Source organism: Mesoplodon densirostris, chromosome 15 (assembly GCF_025265405.1).
Source record: "Mesoplodon densirostris isolate mMesDen1 chromosome 15, mMesDen1 primary haplotype, whole genome shotgun sequence".
Lineage (NCBI taxonomy): Eukaryota > Metazoa > Chordata > Mammalia > Artiodactyla > Ziphiidae > Mesoplodon > Mesoplodon densirostris.
Window position 1 is genome coordinate 24596545 of NC_082675.1, and position 21144 is coordinate 24617688.

General features: G+C 43.1%; 1 protein-coding gene across 5 annotated transcripts in view; it reads right to left on the reverse strand.

The window, feature by feature from the left end:
- Window positions 1-21144, reverse strand: part of PRR14L (proline rich 14 like) — a 58286-nt gene that overhangs the window by 15191 nt on the left and 21951 nt on the right. For 2 of the 5 annotated variants that reach the window (XM_060118510.1, XM_060118513.1), the window contains 4 exons: window positions 7429-12628; window positions 3998-4069; window positions 3126-3297; window positions 2480-2586 (listed from right to left, as the gene is read on the reverse strand). In XM_060118510.1, the coding sequence (XP_059974493.1) occupies window positions 2480-2586; window positions 3126-3297; window positions 3998-4069; window positions 7429-12628 (5551 nt within the window). Of the gene's footprint in view, window positions 1-2267; window positions 2376-2479; window positions 2587-3125; window positions 3298-3329; window positions 3441-3997; window positions 4070-7428; window positions 12629-21144 lie in introns of those variants that run through there. The other 3 variants (XM_060118511.1, XM_060118512.1, XM_060118514.1) reach the window with 3 other exon arrangements.

Genomic DNA, 21144 nt, shown 5'->3' on the forward strand with positions numbered 1-21144 from the left:
GAAAGAGAGCTTCAAACACCAAAAATAGCTTGGTCATGTATTTAACTGTACACAATGTCTTTTCAAACTATTCTCAACTCTCATGCACAGTCTGTTATCACTTAGAAGAACATTAATCAAATCATATAAGGAAATATTTAAGTCAGTTATTCAATCTTCATCTTACAAAATATTATAACTTCTACTTCCTGTTAACAACAAAAATTATATGAGCTGCCATGCCAATTGGTTTGCAGTGATACACTTTTCTCCTACATTAAATATTGAAGCAATCATGAGATTTATATAAATTAATGGATTTATTTCCGATTTTTTACATCATTCTTAATTGTTCCTAAAAGTCTAATAATAAGAGTTTTATTCGTTCATGTATACACATTTACTGAAGCAATATCATGCTTTCTAACATACTCCTCACTTCATAATTTATTATTTTAGCTATAAATTACATTGCTTTATTACAAATTCAGAAATGGGAAATTCTTATACATAACTTTAATTTTGACTTATGGCTTTTAGAAATCTACGTTACAAGAAGTGTTCCATAATTTATTTTTCAATGGTCTGTATGATTTTCTTGAAGGTAAATATTAACATATTTACTGTTTCATACCCACAGATATGGAGGGGAGGCTGTATTCATTGTACCAGGTCATTTTATATAAGAGACTTGAGCGTCCGTGGATTTTGGTATCGGGGGGTCTACTGGAACCAATTCCCCGAGGATACTGAGGGATGACTATATTATAATTGGAAAGCAGAAAAGTTAGGAAGTAAGAATGATTTGGCCAATGGGCTTGAATAATAAAACCTGCCTTCACCAAGTAAGTTGTATGTCAAAAATTTTCCATAAATTTAATGCCGTACATCAGCACCTTCAAAGTGTCTATACAAAAGTGTATTTGAAGTAATAAAAGCATTTTACCAAGATGTCTTAGGTAAAGATTTATTGAAGATCTTTTATTTTTCAACCCTTTCATTATATAGGATTAAATAAAGTGCCCCTAAGTGCAAAAGTAACATAGAATTCTTAGGTATCTGAAACTGGTCAGATCCTCTCGGTGCACGTCCCATAAACTGAGCCACTTCTGGCCTCCAAAGTCTGGGTGACAGAACCCGAGTGAGTCAGCACTTTTTGATTCTTTGCTTTCAAAAAAGATTAGGTGATAAATCATTAAATTTGATTTGTTGATAGATCACTCTGTGATTTTTTGATATTACTTGACAGAAGTTGAAAGGATTGAATGTCATTGTTCTATTAAAACTCCTTCCACTCCCAACTACCTATCTTTATTAATAAGGCTTTCCAGAACTTCTATCTACGTAAAAATTCAAGAGAGAATACCATGATTCTGAACCCTATTTCATTCTAGTAAAAAGTACTATTCAACCCAGGATATCTGAAATACTTTAAAAATTTCTCTTGAAGACATGGTAGGATGATCAATAAAAGAACTGTAGGATAAAAACACAACACGTTAAGATAAGAACCACGTGGGAAAAGTGGAACGTAAATCATAGTAACAGTTAACTATCGCATTTGTGTTGTGTGAAGCAATAAAATAGATACAGTGCACATTTTTTTCTCAACTCGACTGTACAGCAATTTTAAGTGTTGGGAATTCTTACTCACATTCTACAGGTAAGTCCTTGAAGCTCAGGAAGGTGAAATAACTTACCTTGGGTTAATCAAGGGACACAGGCTTCCATTTGCTGATGAGAAATTAAGGAGTGAAATCCATCACAAGAAAACATAACTCTGGAGATCTTTTAAAAATGTTTATATCTTCATAGTGTCTGTGTAATATACATCATCCCCAAACTGGAGTTATGTCAAATACACAATTTGGAATCACGCCCAACCAATACATAATTTAGTAATCTTTTTCTTTCCACTTCACTTTATAGGAATTAGCAATCAGCTCTGTCATAAAAATCTTTAGAATCCAAATTTTTAAAGGCTATACACTATGGACCATAACATGGATCTAGCATTTTCTTGAAAAAAAAAAAAAAAAAAGACATCTTTCCTTCATGATGTGTAGGTCCCTTCCCAGTTTTGTGCACAGAATGTTGTGAGCCTGGGCTGTGGGGTCGGGTAAGACCTGTGAGAGACAGGAACCACCTGTTCTGTCATGAGCGACGCTCTGGCCTAACACAGATTTCTCAGCTACTGAGCTTTGGCACCGTCACCTAAACCTGGGGACGACAGCTGTGCCTACCTTCCAGCACCCTTGGAGGATGAACTGGGACTGTGTACACAGAACGACAGCACCCGGCATAGAGAGCTCAGGAAAAGTGATCGAGAACGCGTTCAAATATCCCTGCACACAAATCTCTGGCCACAGTACCGATGAATTCTTTTGGATAAATTCCTAGAAGTATAACAAAAGCTCAGAGTATATGATCATTCAAAAGGTCATAATATTTTGCCAACTTCCAAAAAAGTGCACACGTGCATGTTAGAGAAGGTGCTCACCTTTTGGGTCGAGGAAGGCCCATGGGGGTAAGGTTAGGGTCTGGCTTAGGAATGGTTTTCCGGATGCGAATCTGTGAGACCTTCTTTGGCCTCTTCTCCGGCTCAGTCTATTTTTAAGAAGAAGAAAGATGGTCAGGTTGTAAGACATTCTAAATATACGAAGTCCCCTTTCCTGACACCCACTGCATTGCTTCCTCAGTGTACAGATGACTTCAGGAAGTAGTTTATGACAAAGCTCCCACCCCCCGCCGCCCCCACTCCTGCCAACAGCATTTTCAGCAACCGCCCCCTTTATGTTACTGTACATGCAGTTCAGATACTGAGATTATCAACATGGAAATTGGAAACTGTTGGAGACAGCAGATACTGCAAAATTGAAGCACACCATTGTTCACTCGTCTCTGAATGCACGAAGCTTCTCGCTCTGTGGTTCGGTTCTCTAAACACTGTTACATGTGTCATCAAGAGAAAAGGGTCTGGAAGGCGATGAGGAAGAAGAGGTTCAAGGTATCCTTTAGTGTCTTGCTAACCTCCCGTACTCAGCTGAAGCTAAAGGTGGCAGCAAACAGACTCGGGGGCCCATCTGTATCTGTCACATCATCTGTGGTGCCACTGCCACCTGACCCCACCGGCACTTTAAATTTACCTCTTTCTGTTCTGGGGGGCTGCTCTGCGGTCGGGGGCACGGGGCTGTCACACCATCCAGCTCATCAAATCCAGGAACCGGGAACTCGGAGGCTGAAAGCAGGAGCTTGCTGACAGCTGAGTCTGTTACCAAGCGAGACTTTGGTACCAAGGCAGGGAAGGGAGGCTCTAGCCTAGCACCACGGAGAGAGAGACAGAGAAGAACGACATGGGACGGGTTCACCTTCTATGTCAGCACGTTCGTCTTAACATCCAGACAAGAGCTGAATGACGTTCCCAGTAAACCTGTCCTCTTGTCACTTCTGGACACACCTGTCTATACATGTAAAAAACGACGAGAATGTGGTCAATCCACTTCACTGTGATGGAATAACGAACGAGGAAGATGCAGTGAATAAGGAAAAACATAAAAAGGAACAGGTTTTTTGTGGGAAGAAGACATTTAGTGAACTAACAAATGGATTGTGCTCAGACGACATCAATCCCATCCGGGCACTGAAATCGGCTAAACGACCAAGAAGTATCTTGAGGGGACTTGTGGTACAATGAGCTGGCTAGGGATTTTGACGTTTTTTTCATAAATGGGATTGATCACCCAACTTTAGTTACACAGGGTGAACCTCAGATTGTTCATCCGAGAGATGCAGATCAGGCTTAGAAGGAGAACAAGAGGTCAGAATTACACCATGCCCGACCCACACCAGCCGCCAGTGCACTCATCCCCCACTTCTTTCTCCCTCTCCCTCCCTCCCTCCCTCCCTCCCTTCCTCCCTCTCTCTCTCACTCACACACTCACACACACACACACACACACACACACACACACACTGCAAACCACAAGCCCTCACGTGCCAGGCGCCACTGGAGCCTCACCTCACATGACTGCCGCTGGTGCTGTAAGCAGCTTCCAGGCCCGGAAGAGGCACGGACGGTAACGCAGCGTGGCTGAAGTGGAGCAAAAGTACAAGAGAGGCAGGTTAGGGCAGCAGGGTGGCAGGAGAGGCTCTGGTGTACCGTGGGTTTGGAAGGATGCTCAATCAGAGCCCAAGGAAGACGAGAAGTGTCGGTCACCCAGGAAGACGAAAACCTCCCTCCCAGGCATGAGAATTACATGTACGTGCCCACCACTGGAATGGAGGCAGGCTGACAGGAGGATGATATTCTAACTTAAATGGAAAGAAGGCAGAGAGAGATATACAGAGGACAGTAAGAGAAAGGAGGAGAACAAGAATACCCTTTACCTTATACCTTTTAATCAAGTTGTTGAACATGTATGTTAAAGTTTTTAAAAAGTAATTTAAAGATAAAAATACACTCCTCAGTTCTGTATTAACTGTATTAAAATAAAATCTGCCAATTTCTATAAACTTACAAAAAATTGTGAAGAAACCTTATTTTCTTTAAAGCCGAGTTCCACGTAAAACATGGCCATGTAGATGAAAACTGTTCACAGGGCTAGTTCCTTTATAATTAAGCTTTGATTTTTGTAGATGAAAAATGGTATTAATCACTTATAGATACATTAATATGCATTGTTGGAGAGCTTTTGGTACCCCTCAAAGTAAAACTTAAAAAAATAAAAAATAAAAAAAATAAAAAAATAAAATAAAGCTTGTATCCATTTCTACTGAATTTAGACACAGCACGGGTTTAATTAATCAGATGTTTATATAGTGACCATATAATCCATCTCCTTTGGGAAGTTAGAGAAATTTGTTCAATGGCTGAAACACAGATAATTTAGATTGTTAGAGAGTTTAGCACCAATCTGGAATACTGGGAAAGGGGCTGACCAAATCAGAGGCCTCATCTGGGTCTAGCTCAGCTGACATAGCAACCAGCTAAGTGACCCAAGTTAGAAAAAACCATGTGCCTCAGTCTCATCATCTATTAAAAAAAGGCAAAAAAGATGCCTGTTTGACCCATATTATGGAGTGCTGGAGGATGAGGTTCAAATGAGAAAACCCTGTGGAAACATAAATTAATTTAATCTTGGTTAAGTCTTGCTTTCTGGGGCTCCCCAATTTATCACGCTTAATATTTCTAAGTGTGTCTACAAACACAGCAAACCTCTAAGCTCTAAGCCAAGGATATATATGATGTTAAGGCACTTTTAGAGCCAATGAGAAAAAAAGTTCCCACAAACACCACCCCTACCACTTCAATTAAAACAATAGGGACTTCCCTGGTGGTGCAGTGGTTAAGAATCTGCCTGTCAACAATGCAGGGGACACGGGTTTGATCCCTGGTCCAGGAGGGTCCAACATGCCGCATAGCAAGTGGGCCTGTGCACCACAACTACTGAGCCTGCGAGCCACAACTACTGAGCCCGCATGCCACAACTACTGAAGCCCGTGCACCTAGAGCCCGTGCTCCACAACAAGAGAGGCTACCGCAATGAGAGGGCTGCGCACCGCAACAAGGAATGGCCCCCGCTCGCCGCAACTAGAAAAAGTCTGCGTGTAGCAACAAGGACCCAATGCAGCCAAAAATAAATAAAATTTAAAAAAAAATTAAATCTTTAAAATACAGGGACTTCCCTGGTGGCGCAGTGGTTAAGAATCCACCTGCCAATGCAGAGGACACGGGTTCGATCCCTGGTCCGGGAAGATCCCACATGCCATGGAGCAACAAAGCCCGTGCGCCACAACTACCGAGCCTGTGCTCTAGAGCCCGTGAGCCACAACTACTGAGCCCACATGCCACAACTACTGAAGCCCACGTGCCTACAGCCTGTGCTCTGCAACAAGAGAAGCCACCGCAATGAGAAGCCCGCACACCGCAACGAAGAATAGCCCCCGCTCGCTGCAACTAAAGAAAGCCCGCGTGCAGCAACAAAGACCCAATGCAGCCAAAAATAAGTAAATAAATAAATTAAAAAATAAAATAAAATAAAATACACACACACACACACATATATATAATTAAATTAAAAGTAAACTAAAAAATAAAATAAATGAAATGTCAGATACAGGATCTAAGGGAGAGAGAAAATATTCCCCACTAGAAAACAGAAAAGTCAGGTGGGAAAGAGTTCTGGAAGAGGGAAAAGGGTCATATGGTCATTCACCTTCACAGGGTGAAATGAATAACTACCCTCCATGCTACCTTAGGACTGGACATAGTTTAGAGAAGATAACATGATTTAAAACTGAGTGTTACAGACACAGAGCAGAGTTTGTTGTAGAGGCAAACAAACTATGCAACAGAAGCAGTGCACCATCATTTAAGACAATTTGATTCATCATGTTGTACTTTTATGGCTGCCTGATAAGAAGTGAACATTTTCCTGTTTACCTACAGGACAAGAACTCACAATCAGCCACATTCAGGTTCTGGGGTGCCTTTCTGAAGGCCTTTTATTTAGTTAGTTTTCTGCTAAGATGCTGGGTAACTTCACAGTATGCCCCAGAAGCTTTTCAATGACAGAATGATTCTGCATGAGAGACTCTGCCCAGACATACAAACAAGGCCTCTCCCAGGCCGTTTGGAATTTTAAGGCTTTTTTGGTGTTGAAGTTTTAAACTACAGCAATGATAAGGGCAAACTAAATAATGTTTAAAGTTTCTGTTTATCCAGAGGGTTATAAATAGGAGGATTTCTCTATTATATCTAAAGCAGATCTTTAGGGATGTAACTCCCAAATTCTTTTTCTTCTCTCATTTCCTATTAGAAGGTAAAATGATATTGGTGAAATTATTTTCAACTATTCTCAGTGGTTAAACCACAAGAACTCTTTTCCAGTTCACTTAAAATTCTATAAATTCTATAGCTATAATATGTAAATGCCAATCTCTGAAGCTTCTCTGCTCCAGAAAGAAACACAGAGGTTCCTAAACTAGACTTGGTGATGCCTATGTAATTAATTAGTTTATTTAAAAAGTATTTCTTCTGTATCCTTTACACACTAACCACTGAGTTAGGTGCAGGCTGTTGTAATACCTTGTGAACAAGTAATAGTTACAAGTCACAAGTCACTACTTATAGTAATGGGGTATGTTCTTTGCAAGGTGAGGGCAAGAGGAGAAAAGGAGAGATTCAAGACTTAATGGTTCACAGAACTAAATGGACAGAACAAAGGAAGGTATAAAATAAAGGGTTCTGCAAGAAATCTAGATCCTTCAGGAAAATTAGAGGGGGCTACACTCCAGAATTACTGCTGCATGTTCTTAGCAGAGATTTGGCAATAAACAGGAAATGCAGACACAGACTCTGAGCCCTGCATTTTCAGGAGCGCCCTTTCCTCTCCCCAATGGTAGGATGCAAACATGGGACTTCAGCAAAGAACAGGGGATGGATTTTACCTGCTCATGGTGCCCAGAGGTGGCTGCCGCTTGCCGTGAGAGGAATCAAGAGCAGAGATTTCGAAGGGGCAGGCAGAAGGCCCGTGCTGGCTCCAAATGGACAGTACTCGGCCCACCGAGTAGGGCAGAGAACAGAAGACCTTGTCTGCTATGGAGGTGGGAGACCGTAACCCTTTCAGACCCTGGGTAAACTGGGTCAGGAAGAGCCTCTGCATGGTGGGCATGTGGCTGGAGCAGCTCCGTTTTTTCGTCCAGATTCGGTAACATCCCGGGGAACAAAGTGCTAGGAGTGTGTGAAGGCCAAGCACGGAGCAGCCCGCTCTGGTCTGGACTATGGCGGTGGCTCCATGGTCTTGGAGAGGAACTGGAGGCTGCAGTGGAGGCTGGGTGTCTCCTTGACAGTAGAGGCCAGGGTCTTCCCTGAACGTGGCCACCCCAGGGCAGTTGTGGGCCAAGAAGAAAGAGAAGGTCCACTTGGGAGGTGAAGACGGGCACCGGCGGGCCTCTCCTAAGGCGAGCCTCGCGGGTGCACAGTGCTCGGGAAAAGTCCTTGGGGACTCGGTCCCGCACTCGGAGCCCGACTTCACGTGAAAGGATATTGGGAAGATTTCAGAACCAAACAACAGGGATGGCATCTTGTTGCTCGAATCTATGAAGCTCATTTTGATGGATTCGAGCGAATAAAGCATCAAGGGTTTACTGTTAGGCCTCCTGTCCCAATCACTACGTGCCAACCATGGATTCAGCTGTGTTGTGCTGTAGGAAAACCCATCCAGGAGCCTTTTGTATCTGAGCCGCTTGTAGCTTTTAGCCACTGGAAGAAGGTCAGAGGAACACCGCCGATACCGTAGCTTCTGGGTCTTTGTGGCCGGGGCCAGTCTGGAGGCAAGGATGGACAGCTTGCTGAATAAGGCTGATTCTTTGGTAGGCTTCTGAACATTCAGGCTATGCAAGGGCTGGCTTGGAGTGGCCTTCTGCTTTGGTACGTGGCTAACAAGGCTCCTGGCAGGGGCTGTTTCAGGTTCCAGTTGCGTGGGTGCAGACACAGCATGTGAACTGAGAAATCTGTGTGCGTTTGTGGGGATGGTTTCAGAGGAGCTCTTTAAAAATGCAGAATTTCTGATTTTACTTATTTTCCTCCCCGTGTTGACTAGTTCCTGGAAGGAAACTTTCTTACACATTCGGTGGGGCTGCTTCTTTAAGGGAAGCACTCCTTTCTGATGTGAAGTGTTCCCAAAGGCACCATGTAGTTCATCACGCCCAGTGGAGTTGGGGTCTTGTGCTTTCCGGGGGGCATCACGGAGGTAAGGGCCTGCGCACGACTCAATGTCCTTTTTTGATGGGCGACACAAGCTTTCCTCCTTTGGGTCTTTCAGCTTCTGAAACCCTGCAGCAGTGTTGCCTGTGGCTGGCTTTGCTAGGGTGATTTCTTTCACCACGGTGGGCTCAGCTTTGCAATCCTTAGATTGGCTCTTACTTTGCGCCTCATCTGACAACATATTAGATGATGTGCATCGTTCCAAAGCTGAATGTGCTTCTTTTTGATGCATCTGTTCCTCTTCGTTATAGTCCAAAACCTTCTGGCTCTGTTGGTCCTCAGCATCACGTGGCATCCTCGGGGGGTTAAGATGGGTCTGAGACACCCGGCTCATGTTATCACCATGAACACCTTCTCTGACAGTCATCTCTTCGAACTCCTCCACAGCAGGAAACTGACCCCGTGGTCCCCTCTGGTGTTCTGCAGTTTCTTCTCTTTTCACTTCGGTTTCTGTTTCCATCGTCAAAGGCAAACTTTCCGCAATGAGGGCTGTGCTGCTTTCTTCGCTAGGATTACTCTTATCCCTTGGTGCTCTTCCTTTCATCTCAGGCAGGACCATGCAGTCCTTTACATTCTCACAGGGCATTTCACCATCTTTTGGTTTAAAAAGGTTTTTCAGGTCAGTTTCCTCACTATTCATAACTGTTTCTGATTTTTCTTGAGAAAACGGATGCAAAGGAATTATCTCAGTGGATGTCAGGCTTCCCGGGGGAACAGAGTTCTCATCTTGGTGTCCAGAAGATGTCAGTTCTTCTGAAGAAATTCCAATGGCATTTCCCTTGTCGTGCTCGGAATTTATTTCTACTCTTGATCCTTCAATCATTCCTTGTGTTTCTCTCAGAGATCCTTCTTTAGCTTGCTGTTCAAGATGAATATAATTTAAAGACACATTTATTCTATCCAATACTCTTACATTTGGTTTATGATCTGCCACAGACCCTGTCTCAGGGGCACAAGAGTCTGGACACACTTCCATTTCACAGTCTTGTAACAATCTGCATACTTTCTCTTCACGTGATTTTTTAATTTCGAGAGAGTCTGCTGTCGAGGAAGTAGCATCTTGGGAATCTGAATCCTGGTTGATCCTTCCCATAAATGCAGCAATAGGCTCTCCCCTTTGTGACAGCACACTCCTTGAGGTTTCCTGTAACGCTGGCCCATCCTGCCTTGCACCCCCATCAAGAGTACTAGATGCCCTTATGTCCAGAACGCCTTCTGTGCCCTTATCACTACAGCCTGTGGAGACCATGTCTGCCATACCGTCTATGGGCTCCTCACAACCAGAAATCCTTTCAAAGGTCCCTTTCTTCAGGCTTCCACCAGACGATGAGCTGTTATTGCCTGAACCGACTGGCAGATCCTTCAGGCCGTGGTTCACCTCTCCATTAGGCTCTGCGACCACCTCTCTCTGGTCGCTGCCTAGTGTCTCCTTAGCTGGGTTATCTTCACTTCTGCATTCAGGGTTATCTTCACTTCTGCATTCATTGGATCTGTTTGGGTTACTCTGGCAGCCGAGGGCTTCATCTGCCTTCTGCTCAGGAGTTTCAGCTGCTTGGTTCATGTTTTTAACAGCAGAGAACGTAACAGTAGGAAACTGGTCCAACAATTTTTCAGGACTTGGAATGTTTGCAGGTTGGTTTAATTCCTGTGCAGCACAATCACAGATGTTATGTTTACACAACACAGTCTCTTTGGGTGTGTCCTGTTCTTTTTCTTCTAGCCCTTCCTCGCTGGGATGGATGTGACAGGTGGTGTGGATGGTCCTGTTTGGAGCTTCACTATTTAACATGCTTGCCGTCATTTCGTTTCTGATCTTACCTCCTGGAAGGCTGCCTTCAGTTTCTCCCCCATCTGGCTCACTTTCCGCCGATGTACAACTCACTTTATGGATGCAACTTTCCACAGAGGCTTCTCTCCCTTGGGGGCGGTGATCACTGTGCTGAAATGCATTTTCATACTTGGTTATCCGACAGTTCTCAACTCCCAGGATGGTTTCGCTGGGCTCCAGGGCAGCACGGGCAGAACATGCGCTCTCCTCTGGGACGTTTTTTCTTACACAAGGGCAGCTAGAGAGATTCCGAGATGGAATGCTTCGACATTCCATGGCAGAGACCTCTCGAGGCAAGCCTGCTGCTTCTTCCTGATTTGAGAGAAGTCTGGAATGCAGACCTTCTTCTGCTCCTGAATCAGCTGTTTCAGTTTTTCTTTCTAGGCTTTCTGATTTGCTGTTTAAGGTGGGGTTGTTTGCAGAGGCACCACAGGTTTTGTCACCTGGTGGAGAGATGTCTTTCATTTCTGTCTTTACAGGAACAGTCTGGGTACCAGCAGTGACATCTGCTCCATCCTCTGACGGAGGGTGCTGGCTCCGTCGGGAGCCCTCGCTCTCTGCTACAGGCATCTCTTTGTCAGTTGGCAACTTCACGTGGTTTTGAGAATTAAGGGACACTTGATTTAAAACACATTCACTTCCTATTTTGTTTACAGCTAGTTCGTTGGCATAAGGAAGTTCATTCACCTCCCATGCAGCGCTCTGTTTATCTAAATGGGGACCATCGTCCTGGGAGTTCTGTACAGCTATTTCTGACTCAGGTCTGTCATCAAATTCTAGGGCTGGCAGTAACGGAGCAATGTCTTTCTTGGGTTTCAACACCTCATTTATAGAACTTATCTGGTCCTCTGGCGTTAAACTCACAGGGGGTTTTCTTTCAATCAGAAATCCGTCATGTGATGCTTCATTTAACTGGGTGCTGCCTTCCAGATTTCTCTGGGTGCTAACTAAGGAGTTAGAGTCTTTACTGTAAATCTTTTCACTTAACATACCGGGCTCTATAGTGGTTGTCTGTTCTGGCTCTTCAATCTGCATCGAGAAGGAAAAATGGTTCTCTTCAGAGTGTGTGCCTGGATGGCTTATATTAGCAAAAGTTCCTCTATGGTCCTCATGTTTTGCCAAGTTATCTTGAATGTCTAAAGTGATTTTTAAATCATTTTTTTTAAACATTATTTCCGTGGCTTCAGTAAAAGAATTGGGCATTAAAGAACTAGAGCAGTCTGTATGGATACTGCCTTCAGTGCAGTAGCGATCGTGGATATTTTCTTTGGGGAAGTCAACAGCATCTTTTTTTCCAGAATAGTGACCACTAGCATCCTCTTCTGCTTGCCTGGCATTAACAAGAAACAGTTCCTCTCTTTCACTCCTGGGGTTCAAAGACTGTTCATTTTCTTCTCTAGAAGCCAAGGTCTTGCTTTGATCGTCCCCATCAAAACAGGAACTGTCCGTCTTTTTAGCAGATCCCTTTGGCAAGCTATCACCATCAAAACCACACTTTTCTGAGGATGTTGTTCTGGATTCTGGACCAGACAAACATGATGTGAAATGTGAAACTTCAGAATTTTCTTCTAAGGGCTCTACAATAACCACCTTTCTCATGGCTTTGGGACTACCATGTGCAGAACTGTGTCTCTCACTATGGTGGCCAGGAACCTGTTGGCGATTGTCAGCTGCTTCACAGACAAGGTTTAATGTATACAACTCTTCCTTTCCATTGTCCACTTTGGAAATGGCACTCTTCCCTGGTAACAATGACAACCAAGGAGGACAGGTTTTTAGTTCTTCACATCCTTTTTCTTTAGTTGCTTCTATTAATCCAGGGTCCACAGAGTTTAAAGGCTCTAGGGAAACTAACGTGCTAGTCTCTGAAACCTCACCACTGGTCATGATTTTGTCTATTTCTGGGTATCCGCTGCACCCAGCCGAGAGACCTTTACTTACATGGCCATTCTCGTGTCCTTCATTATTATCTGTCTTAGTCCCACTGACCTTCATACCTTGTACTTCCTCAGTAGATTTTAGCAGAGTTTCAGCTGTAATTTGTACATTTCCTTCTGCACAAGAGAAAGAAATCCAAATCGATATGTAATCATTAAAACAAACCATTTGCTATATCATCATACATTTAATCATGCACCAAACGGCAGTAACAAAAAAGACCCAACTCACAAAGAGAATTGCAAAGTTAGTGTTACAATACCATTGGCTTTGTTCTTCTCTGCAAAATATGACAGAGGGCCAAAAGAGTACCTGGAAGAAACAGGTTATTTTGAACAAATGCCTTTCTTTAAATGTTACTTACTTAAATGCACTTACCTAGCTGGACAAATGAATATAATGGGGAGACATATGTCTAATTCAAATCTTAGGAAGCTTCCATCCTAAAGCATTAATAAAGTAGACTCACAATAAAATAGCTTATATTACTAAATGACCATCCTCTTAATACTTGAATAAACAATAGATAAAATTATCTCTTTGACAAAGAACAGTTATACATAAAACCTATGTAAAAGAGATTAATCTTTAAGTTAAATATTAGTCTTGAACCCAACTACCTGCAATACTTGCCTCCCTACAGGACTGGTCATTAGTTGGTAATTATTGAAGGTGAGTGATAGGTACACAGAGGTTTAATACATTCTCCTTTCCACTGCTGAATAAATGTGAAATTTTCCGTTATGAAACATTAAAAAACAAACAAAAAACCTTTCTAAGCAGAATATAAACACAATTCATAAAGGACTTCACTGCACAGTTTCTCTGAAATTCTAGGCACACGATGTAATATAAAGAAGTTCCCCAAACGTGCTAATCTACAAAAGACTTTTCATCCTTCTCTCTTTACAGAAAACAAACCCGAAGCTATTCACATTAACGTAAATGTAAATGTGTATATGCATGTACGTATGCATGCATGTATGTAACAGGATACCTGCATTAAGCAGATAAAGCAAAATGCAAATCCATCTACAGATCTAATTCCCACTAGAACATAAGCTCCACGAGAGGAAGGATCATGTTTGTTTTAGTCTCTCCACTTCCCTACTGTCTAGCATAATACCTGGTATGTAATAGCACTCAATAAATATTTGTGGAGTTAATAAATGACTACAGTTGGGTGACATCAGCAAACGCTATTAATAATGTCTTCCTAGGGCTTCCCTGGCCGTTTCTTAACTAGTTCTGAGAGCAGCAATTTTGAGAGAAAGAGCAGTGACTCTGAAGGCAAGCCAGCTGGGCTCTGTGATGTCACCCACCTCTCTAAGTCTCCTTTGTAAAAAGAGGGTTAAGTATACTTACCTCAGTGTTACTCTGGGGATTAAATTAAATGATACATATAAAATACCACCTGGGGGCTTCCCTGGTGGCGCAGTGGTTGAGAGTCCACCTGCCGATGCAGGGGACACAGGTTCGTGCCCCGGTCCGGGAAGATCCCACATGCCACGGAGCAGCTGGGCCCGCGAGCCATGGCCACTGAGCCTGCGCGTACGGAGCCTGTGCTCCGCAACGGGAGAGGCCACAACAGTGAGAGGCCCGCGTACCGCAAAAAAAAAAAACCCACCTGGTACAGTGCCCGCCATATATAGGAGAAGTGTTTTTCCTTTGTTCTGCTCTCTCTGATTCTTATTTTACTGAATCTGAGAATAGTTTAAATGATAAACTTAATAACTAGGCTAGAACACAGCATTTAGAAATACCCAGAGTCACCAAATACTAGATACGTAAATGCGTGCTGCATTCCATAAGTGTGCAAAGCTACCAATCACTGACAAAAGGCAGCCTTGAAATCCTAATAGTCCACAGAGTATTTATCTTTGAAACTGGCCCACTTTCCATATCATAGCAGACAATTCTAACCTATTCATGAATTTCTAAGCAAAATATTCCAAATGGTTTTACTATGTCTCTCTGCTGGACGCAGCAGCATTCATGAAACCGGTCATGTATATTCTGGCCCCTCCCCCACTCCCCTCTCTGTTCCAGCACCACACTAGTCCTATCCCTCACTATACCTACTCAGGAAAACACTAAAACTTTTCATCCAACCCCAAACCATTTACTGTGCAAGGCACTTAAGGCAAGATTCGCACTTAGAGCCCCCACCTGCTGGAAGACCGCCTGTTTTCCACACGTCCAGTCTTAGTGGGGAGGCCGGGGAGCAGCCACTTCCCAGGTGGTGAGCAGAGGGGCGGGTGGGGAAGAGGGGTTGTGGACAGCGCGAAAGCAAAATGATACTCTGCCCAATCTTTTGGCTTGTTTTTAATCACATTTATTGTGAAATCACAAAGAACTTTAAAGGAGCCTTTAAGAAAGTTTTCTATTTATTAGTAAGCTTTCAAAAGGCCATGGAACACTGACCTGGGTCCTCATCTGTAATGTGGGAGAAAAAGAGTATCCACATCACAGGACTTGTAAAGGTTAGATAAGTCGGTGACCCGTCCGTTACTTCTGACAGGTAAAACTGTCAGAAGTGCCAGACGGAGTCCACGCTTAGTGAGTGCGAACCACTCCCCTGGAACTTCACTCCCTTGCACAACATCTCTATCAAAGCCTCTGTAAGGCTGTTTCTCAATTATGTGTCTCATTTATCAGCTCCATGAGACTGGAGGTATGTGAGGGCAGAAACTGGATCTTAATGATTGCTGTGTACTCAGTACCCGACCGTGAACCTGGAGACTGGCAGGTACATATAGATGTTAGCAGAATGAAGAATTAAATGAGGGAAGGTGTTGGAAGTATTAGGTAGGTACACTGGAGGGTGAAATGTGTATTCTGTGAGGTATGTGCCCATTTAAGAAGCACAGGAGTTTCATGACCTCAGCTGAAGATCCTGAATTTGTAGTTCTATGATAATTGCTTAAATGGTGCTTGTGTTCTCAGAAATTGACAAACATCCTAAAACTCGTATGAAAATGCAACGGACACATAACAGTCAAAACAATCTTGAAGAACAAAGCTGGTAGACTCATACTTCCTGCTTTCAAAATTTAACTACAGGGCTTCCCTGGTGGCGCAGTGGTTGAGAGTCTGCCTGCCGATGCAGGGGACACGGGTTCGTGCCCCGGTCTGGGAAGATCCCACATGCCGCGGAGCGGTTGAGCCCGTGAGCCATGGCCACTGAGCCTGTGTGTCCAGAGCCTGTGCTCCGCAACGGGAGAGGCCACAACAGTGAGAGGCCCGCGTACCGCAAAAAACAAACAAACAAAAAATCAATGTAGCAGAACCCCGAGTCCAGAAGCTAACCCTAACATTTATAGTCAGTCAACTGATTTCTGACAAAGGGACCAAAAAGAATACCTTTCCAACAAATGGTCCTAGAAAAAGTGGATATCCACATGCAAAAGAATAAATTTGAACCCTAGCTCACATCACACAAAATAATCCACTCAAAGTTGATCATAAACTTAAATGTAAGAGCTGAAACTATAAAACTCTTACAAGAAAAACACAAGAGTAAATCTTCATGACCTTGGGTTAGGTAATGATTTCTTTCTTTCTTTTATTAAAATTTATTTATTTATTTTTATTTTTGGCTGCCTTGGGTCTTGTTGCTGCATGCGGCCTTTTCTCTAGTTGCGGCGATTCGCGGGCTTCTCATTGGGTAGCTTCTCTCGTTGCAGAGCATGGGCTCTAGGCGCGCAGGCTTCAGTAGTTGTGGCTCAAGGGCTCTAGAGCACAGGCTCAGTAGTTATGGCGCACGGGCTTAGTTGCTCCACAGCATGTGGGATCTTCCCAGACCTGGGCTCGAACCCGTGTCCCCTGCATTGGCAGGCAGATTCTTAACCACTGCGCCACCAGGGAAGTCCCAGGTAATGATTTCTTAGCTAAGAAACCAAAAGCACAAGTGATTAAGAAAAGGAAGACTGATAAGCTAGACTCCATCGAAACTAAAAACTTTTTATACTTGAAACTAAAATAATATTGTAAATCAACTAGACCTCAATTTTTTTTAAAAAAAGTTAAATTAATCAATTAAAAAAAACAAAACTAAAAACTTTTGTGCTTTTTAAACATTTTTTAAATTAAAAATCAATTTTTGGCCATGCCATGTGGCATGTGGGATCTTAATTCCTCGACCAAGGATCGAACCCGTACCCCCCTGCAGTGGAATTGCAATCTTAACCACTGGATTGCCAGGGAAGTCCCAAAACTTTTGTGCTTCTAAGGACAACATCAAGAAGCAAAAAGACAAACCACTGGTGGGGTGAAAATATTTGCAAATCATCCATCTGATAAGGGATTTGTACTTAATATATATAAAGAAGTCTTATAACTAAACAATAAAAAGACAAAAAGCCTAATTCAAAAATAGGCAGAGGGAGCAGAGTTCCCCATTTCTCAAGTGTTGTCTGTACATAGTGACTTCCTTCCAAAGAGGACAGTATGGAAAGGGGGAGGGGGAGTAACCTTACAAACACCACTTCACGTTTATAGTAAGTACCCTTGATATGTGATGAAAATGGCAGTTTACCTGTGTGAGTTTCCTCTCCCAAACCCACAAATAACCCTAGTCTTAATGAGAAAAACATCCGACAAACCCCAATGGAGAGGCATTCTACAATACACTCGACCAGCATTCTTCAAAACTCTCAGCGTCACCAAAAATAAGAAAGCGTGAGAAACCATCATAGCCAAGAGGAGCTTAAGGGGTTAAGAGGACTAAATGTGAGGTGGGTTCCTAGATGGGACCCTAGAACAAAAAAAGGACATTAAGGAAAAACTAAGGGAATCGGAATGAACTATGAACTGTATAACAACACTGTTTCATGAGCTGTAACAAATATACAACACTGATACGTTAACAATAGGGGAAACGGTGCGGGGGGCGGGCGTTGGAGGGCATGGGGTGGGGAGTGAAGGTTGGGATGGAAACCCTCTGTGTCATCTGCTCAATTTCTCTGTAAATCCTACACTGCTTTACAAATAAAATTATTAATTTTTTATAAAAGAAAAACAAAAGGGAAAAGGACTTGAATAAGCATTTTCCCAAAGACATAGGAATGGTAATAGGCACATAAGAAGATGCTCAACATCATTAGTCATAAGAGAAATGAAGATCAAAACCACAATGAGATGTCAATTCACACCCATTAAAATGGCTATTATTCAAAAGAAAACAAAAGGTAACTGTTGGGGGCTTCCCTGGTGGCACAGTGGTTAAGAATCCGCCTGCCAATGCAGGGGACACAGGTTCAAGCCCTGGTCTGGAAAGATCCCACATGCCGCAGAGCAGCTAAGCCCATGCACCACAACTACTGAGCCCACATGCCACAACTACTGAAGCCCGTGCGCCTGGAGCCTGTGCTCCACAACAAGAGAAGCCACTGCAATGAGAAGCCCACATATCACACGGAATAGTAGCCCCCACTCGCCACAACTAGAGAAAGCTCGTGTGCAGTAATGAAGACCCGATGCAGCCAAAAATAAATAAAATATAACTGATAAAGGATGTGGAGAATTGGAACATTTTGGGAATTCCCTGGTAGTCCAGTGGTTAGGACTCGGCACTTTCACCGCTGGGGCCCGGGTTCGATCCCTAGGCGGGGAACTAAGATCCTGCAAGTTGCGGGATGCAGCCAAAACAAAACAAAAACAAAAAGATCATATGTTGTAAGGTCTCATTTATACAGTGTCCAGAACAGTCATATCTACAGAGACACAAGCAGATTAGCGACTGGAGGAGACTGGAGGTATGTGGGGATGGGGAATGACTGCTAACAGGTACAAAGTTTCTTTGGGAAGTGATAAAATTTAAATTATTGAAGTATACACTTTAAATGGGTGAAAATTATTGTCTATAAATTATATCTCCATGAAATTGTTTTATTAAAAAGTGCTCATACTCCAATTATAATAAAAGTTACATCAGAAAACTCAGACACCTTTTTGGTGTTATCTCCAAATGACCCTAATTCAGGATAGACATGCTGGAGGGTTGACAAAGGTTCAATAGCATTTCCATGACAACCTTTTCCTGGATCAAAATTTAAGTGGCTAGACATGGAAACTAAATATGACATAAGTTTTGGTTTATCCTGCATCTTGTTCTTGGAAAGATGTGTAATGGGTTAGCAATGTTGAAATGCCTTATAAAACGAAGCTCTCTGGTGGAGGTTCACAAAGGCTGCCTACTGGTGATAGGAATGCGGCAGACAGCCCTACAAGTTCCGTCACCTCCTATGCTTGTACTGACCACTGGACACCTGGCTTTCTGAATTCCAGATAAGTCAACCAACAATGAGATAGCATTCAACTCCTCACCTGGAACTCTTATATATTGCTGGTGGGAATAAAAAAGCGTGCAACCACCCTGGAAAACAGTTTGGTAATTTCTTGTAAAATTAAACACATACTTCCCAAATGACCCAGCAGTCCCAAGCCTAGGTATTTGCCCAGGTGAAATGACAACTCAAGTTCACACAAAAACTTGTACGAGGGACTTCCCTGGTGGTCCAGTGGGTAAGGCTCCATGCTCCCAATGCAGGGGGCCCGGGTTCGATCCCTGGCCAGGGAACTAGATCCCGCATGCATGCTGCAACTAAGAAGTCTGCATAGGGGCTTCCCTGGTGGCGCAGTGGTTGAGAGTCCGCCTGCCGATGCAGGGGACGCGGGTTCGTGCCCCGGTCTGGGAAGATCCCACATGCCGCAGAGCGGCTGGGCCCATGAGCCATGGCCGCTGAGCCTGCAAATCTGGAGCCTTGCTCCGCAACGGGAGAGGCCACAGCAGTGAGAGGCCTGCGTACAGCAAAAAAAAAAAAAAAAGAAGTCTGCATGCCACAACTAAGACCCAGCACAGCCAAAATAAACTATAAATAAATAAATAAATAAATGAAAGTAAATTAAAAAAAAAAAAACTTGTATGAAAGCGTTTACCACAGCATTATGCATAATTACCAAAACTGGAAACAACTCAAATTTCCCTCGAACGAGAAGCAGATAAATCGTGATACAACTAGACGACAGGATACCTTTCAGATGTAAGAAGCAATGAGCTATGATACACACAGCACTGTGAATTGTAAATGCACTACACTAAATGAACAAAGTCAGGCTCATAGGCTTCCCCCGCATGATTACGTGTATATGGCATTCTAGAAAAGTCAAAACGATAGGGAAATAACATGGATAAGTGGTTGCCAAGGGCTGGGGGTGGCAAGGACAGACTACAAAAGGGGCCTGCAAGAGACTGGTGCGTGATGGAAATGTTCTATTTCTTGATTGTGCTGGTACAGCTGTGATTACACAATTGTATGTTTGTCAAAACTCACAGAACCATATGCACACCCAAAAAAGGGTGAATTTCAGTATATGTAAGTAATACCTTAATTTTTTTAAAAATGAAAAAAAAAATTAGTTCCCCAAATGTCTACACCTCCTCCTTGTAGCCTATTAAATGGATGTGGTACTGGCTGATTTTTCAACTTTCCACTCCCCAAAATGTAAATTATAGGAGGATAATGACATAAACAGGGAATACAAAACATGAGATAGTAATTCCCAATTATACAAACAGATCAGTAAACTCCAAGAATCTGGATGCATATACCACCTAAGGGCTTTATTGATAGGTTCATTCCATCTCCTTAAAATGCTTAATTTATTCACATAATAGAAATAGAGGCTATGAAAAGATTGTTTCAACTTTAGTTATTCTAAATAATTTAAACTATTTGGTTCCAAAAATTATATAAGGTAGCTTTTCCCTCCTTGATGCTTTCACCTCTGCATCAAAGTTTATTTCCTCAATGCTCTTCCAATTTCTGGTGACCCTACTATTTCAGAGGATTCCCACATAAGCCTTAACGGAGACTGTTACTATGGGAACTAAGTCTCACAGTAATTAGTGGGAACTAATATTTGTATTTTTCCTGGAGCCCGTTCCATCTTTCTTATGCAACCTTCCCAATCAAGCCCAGTTACAAGGAAAAAAAAATTGATAACATTAGTTTTATAAAATATTGAACAGAAAATTATGGTGAAACAGCCAGGTTAACACTCAGAACAGCAGGAAGGGAGAGGCACAGTCAGAGGGCCTGACGGGACATTCTTCCCTTGTGAAATGGCCTCTTGACTACCACCCAGCACTGGTCCCCATGCCCGCTTCTCTCAGATCTGCCTTACGGCAATCAAGAAATGGGGAATGTAGCTTCCCTGGTGGTGCGGTGGTTGGGAGTCCGCCTGCCGATGCAGGGGACATGGGTTTGTGCCCCGGTCCGGGAGGATCCCACATGCCACAGAGCGGCTGGGCCTGTGAGCCATGGCCGCTGGGCCTGCGCGTCCGGAGCCTGTGCTCCGTAACAGGAGAGGCTGCAGCGGTGAGAGGCCCGCGTACCACAAAAAAAAAAAAAAAAAAAGAAAAAAAAAAGAAATGGGGAATGATATGCAAAATAGCATTCTACAAATTAAAGACTCCTTTTGGTTAACACAAAGGTCCTTTTTATTAAAGAGTCAATCGTGTTCTCATTTTACCTCACTGAACCATAGCAGACAGAACGACTGTAAAGAGCCTCAAAAGCCTGGAATCCCATGTGAACCTGGGAGTGTGCTGTGAACGGGACATTTAGAG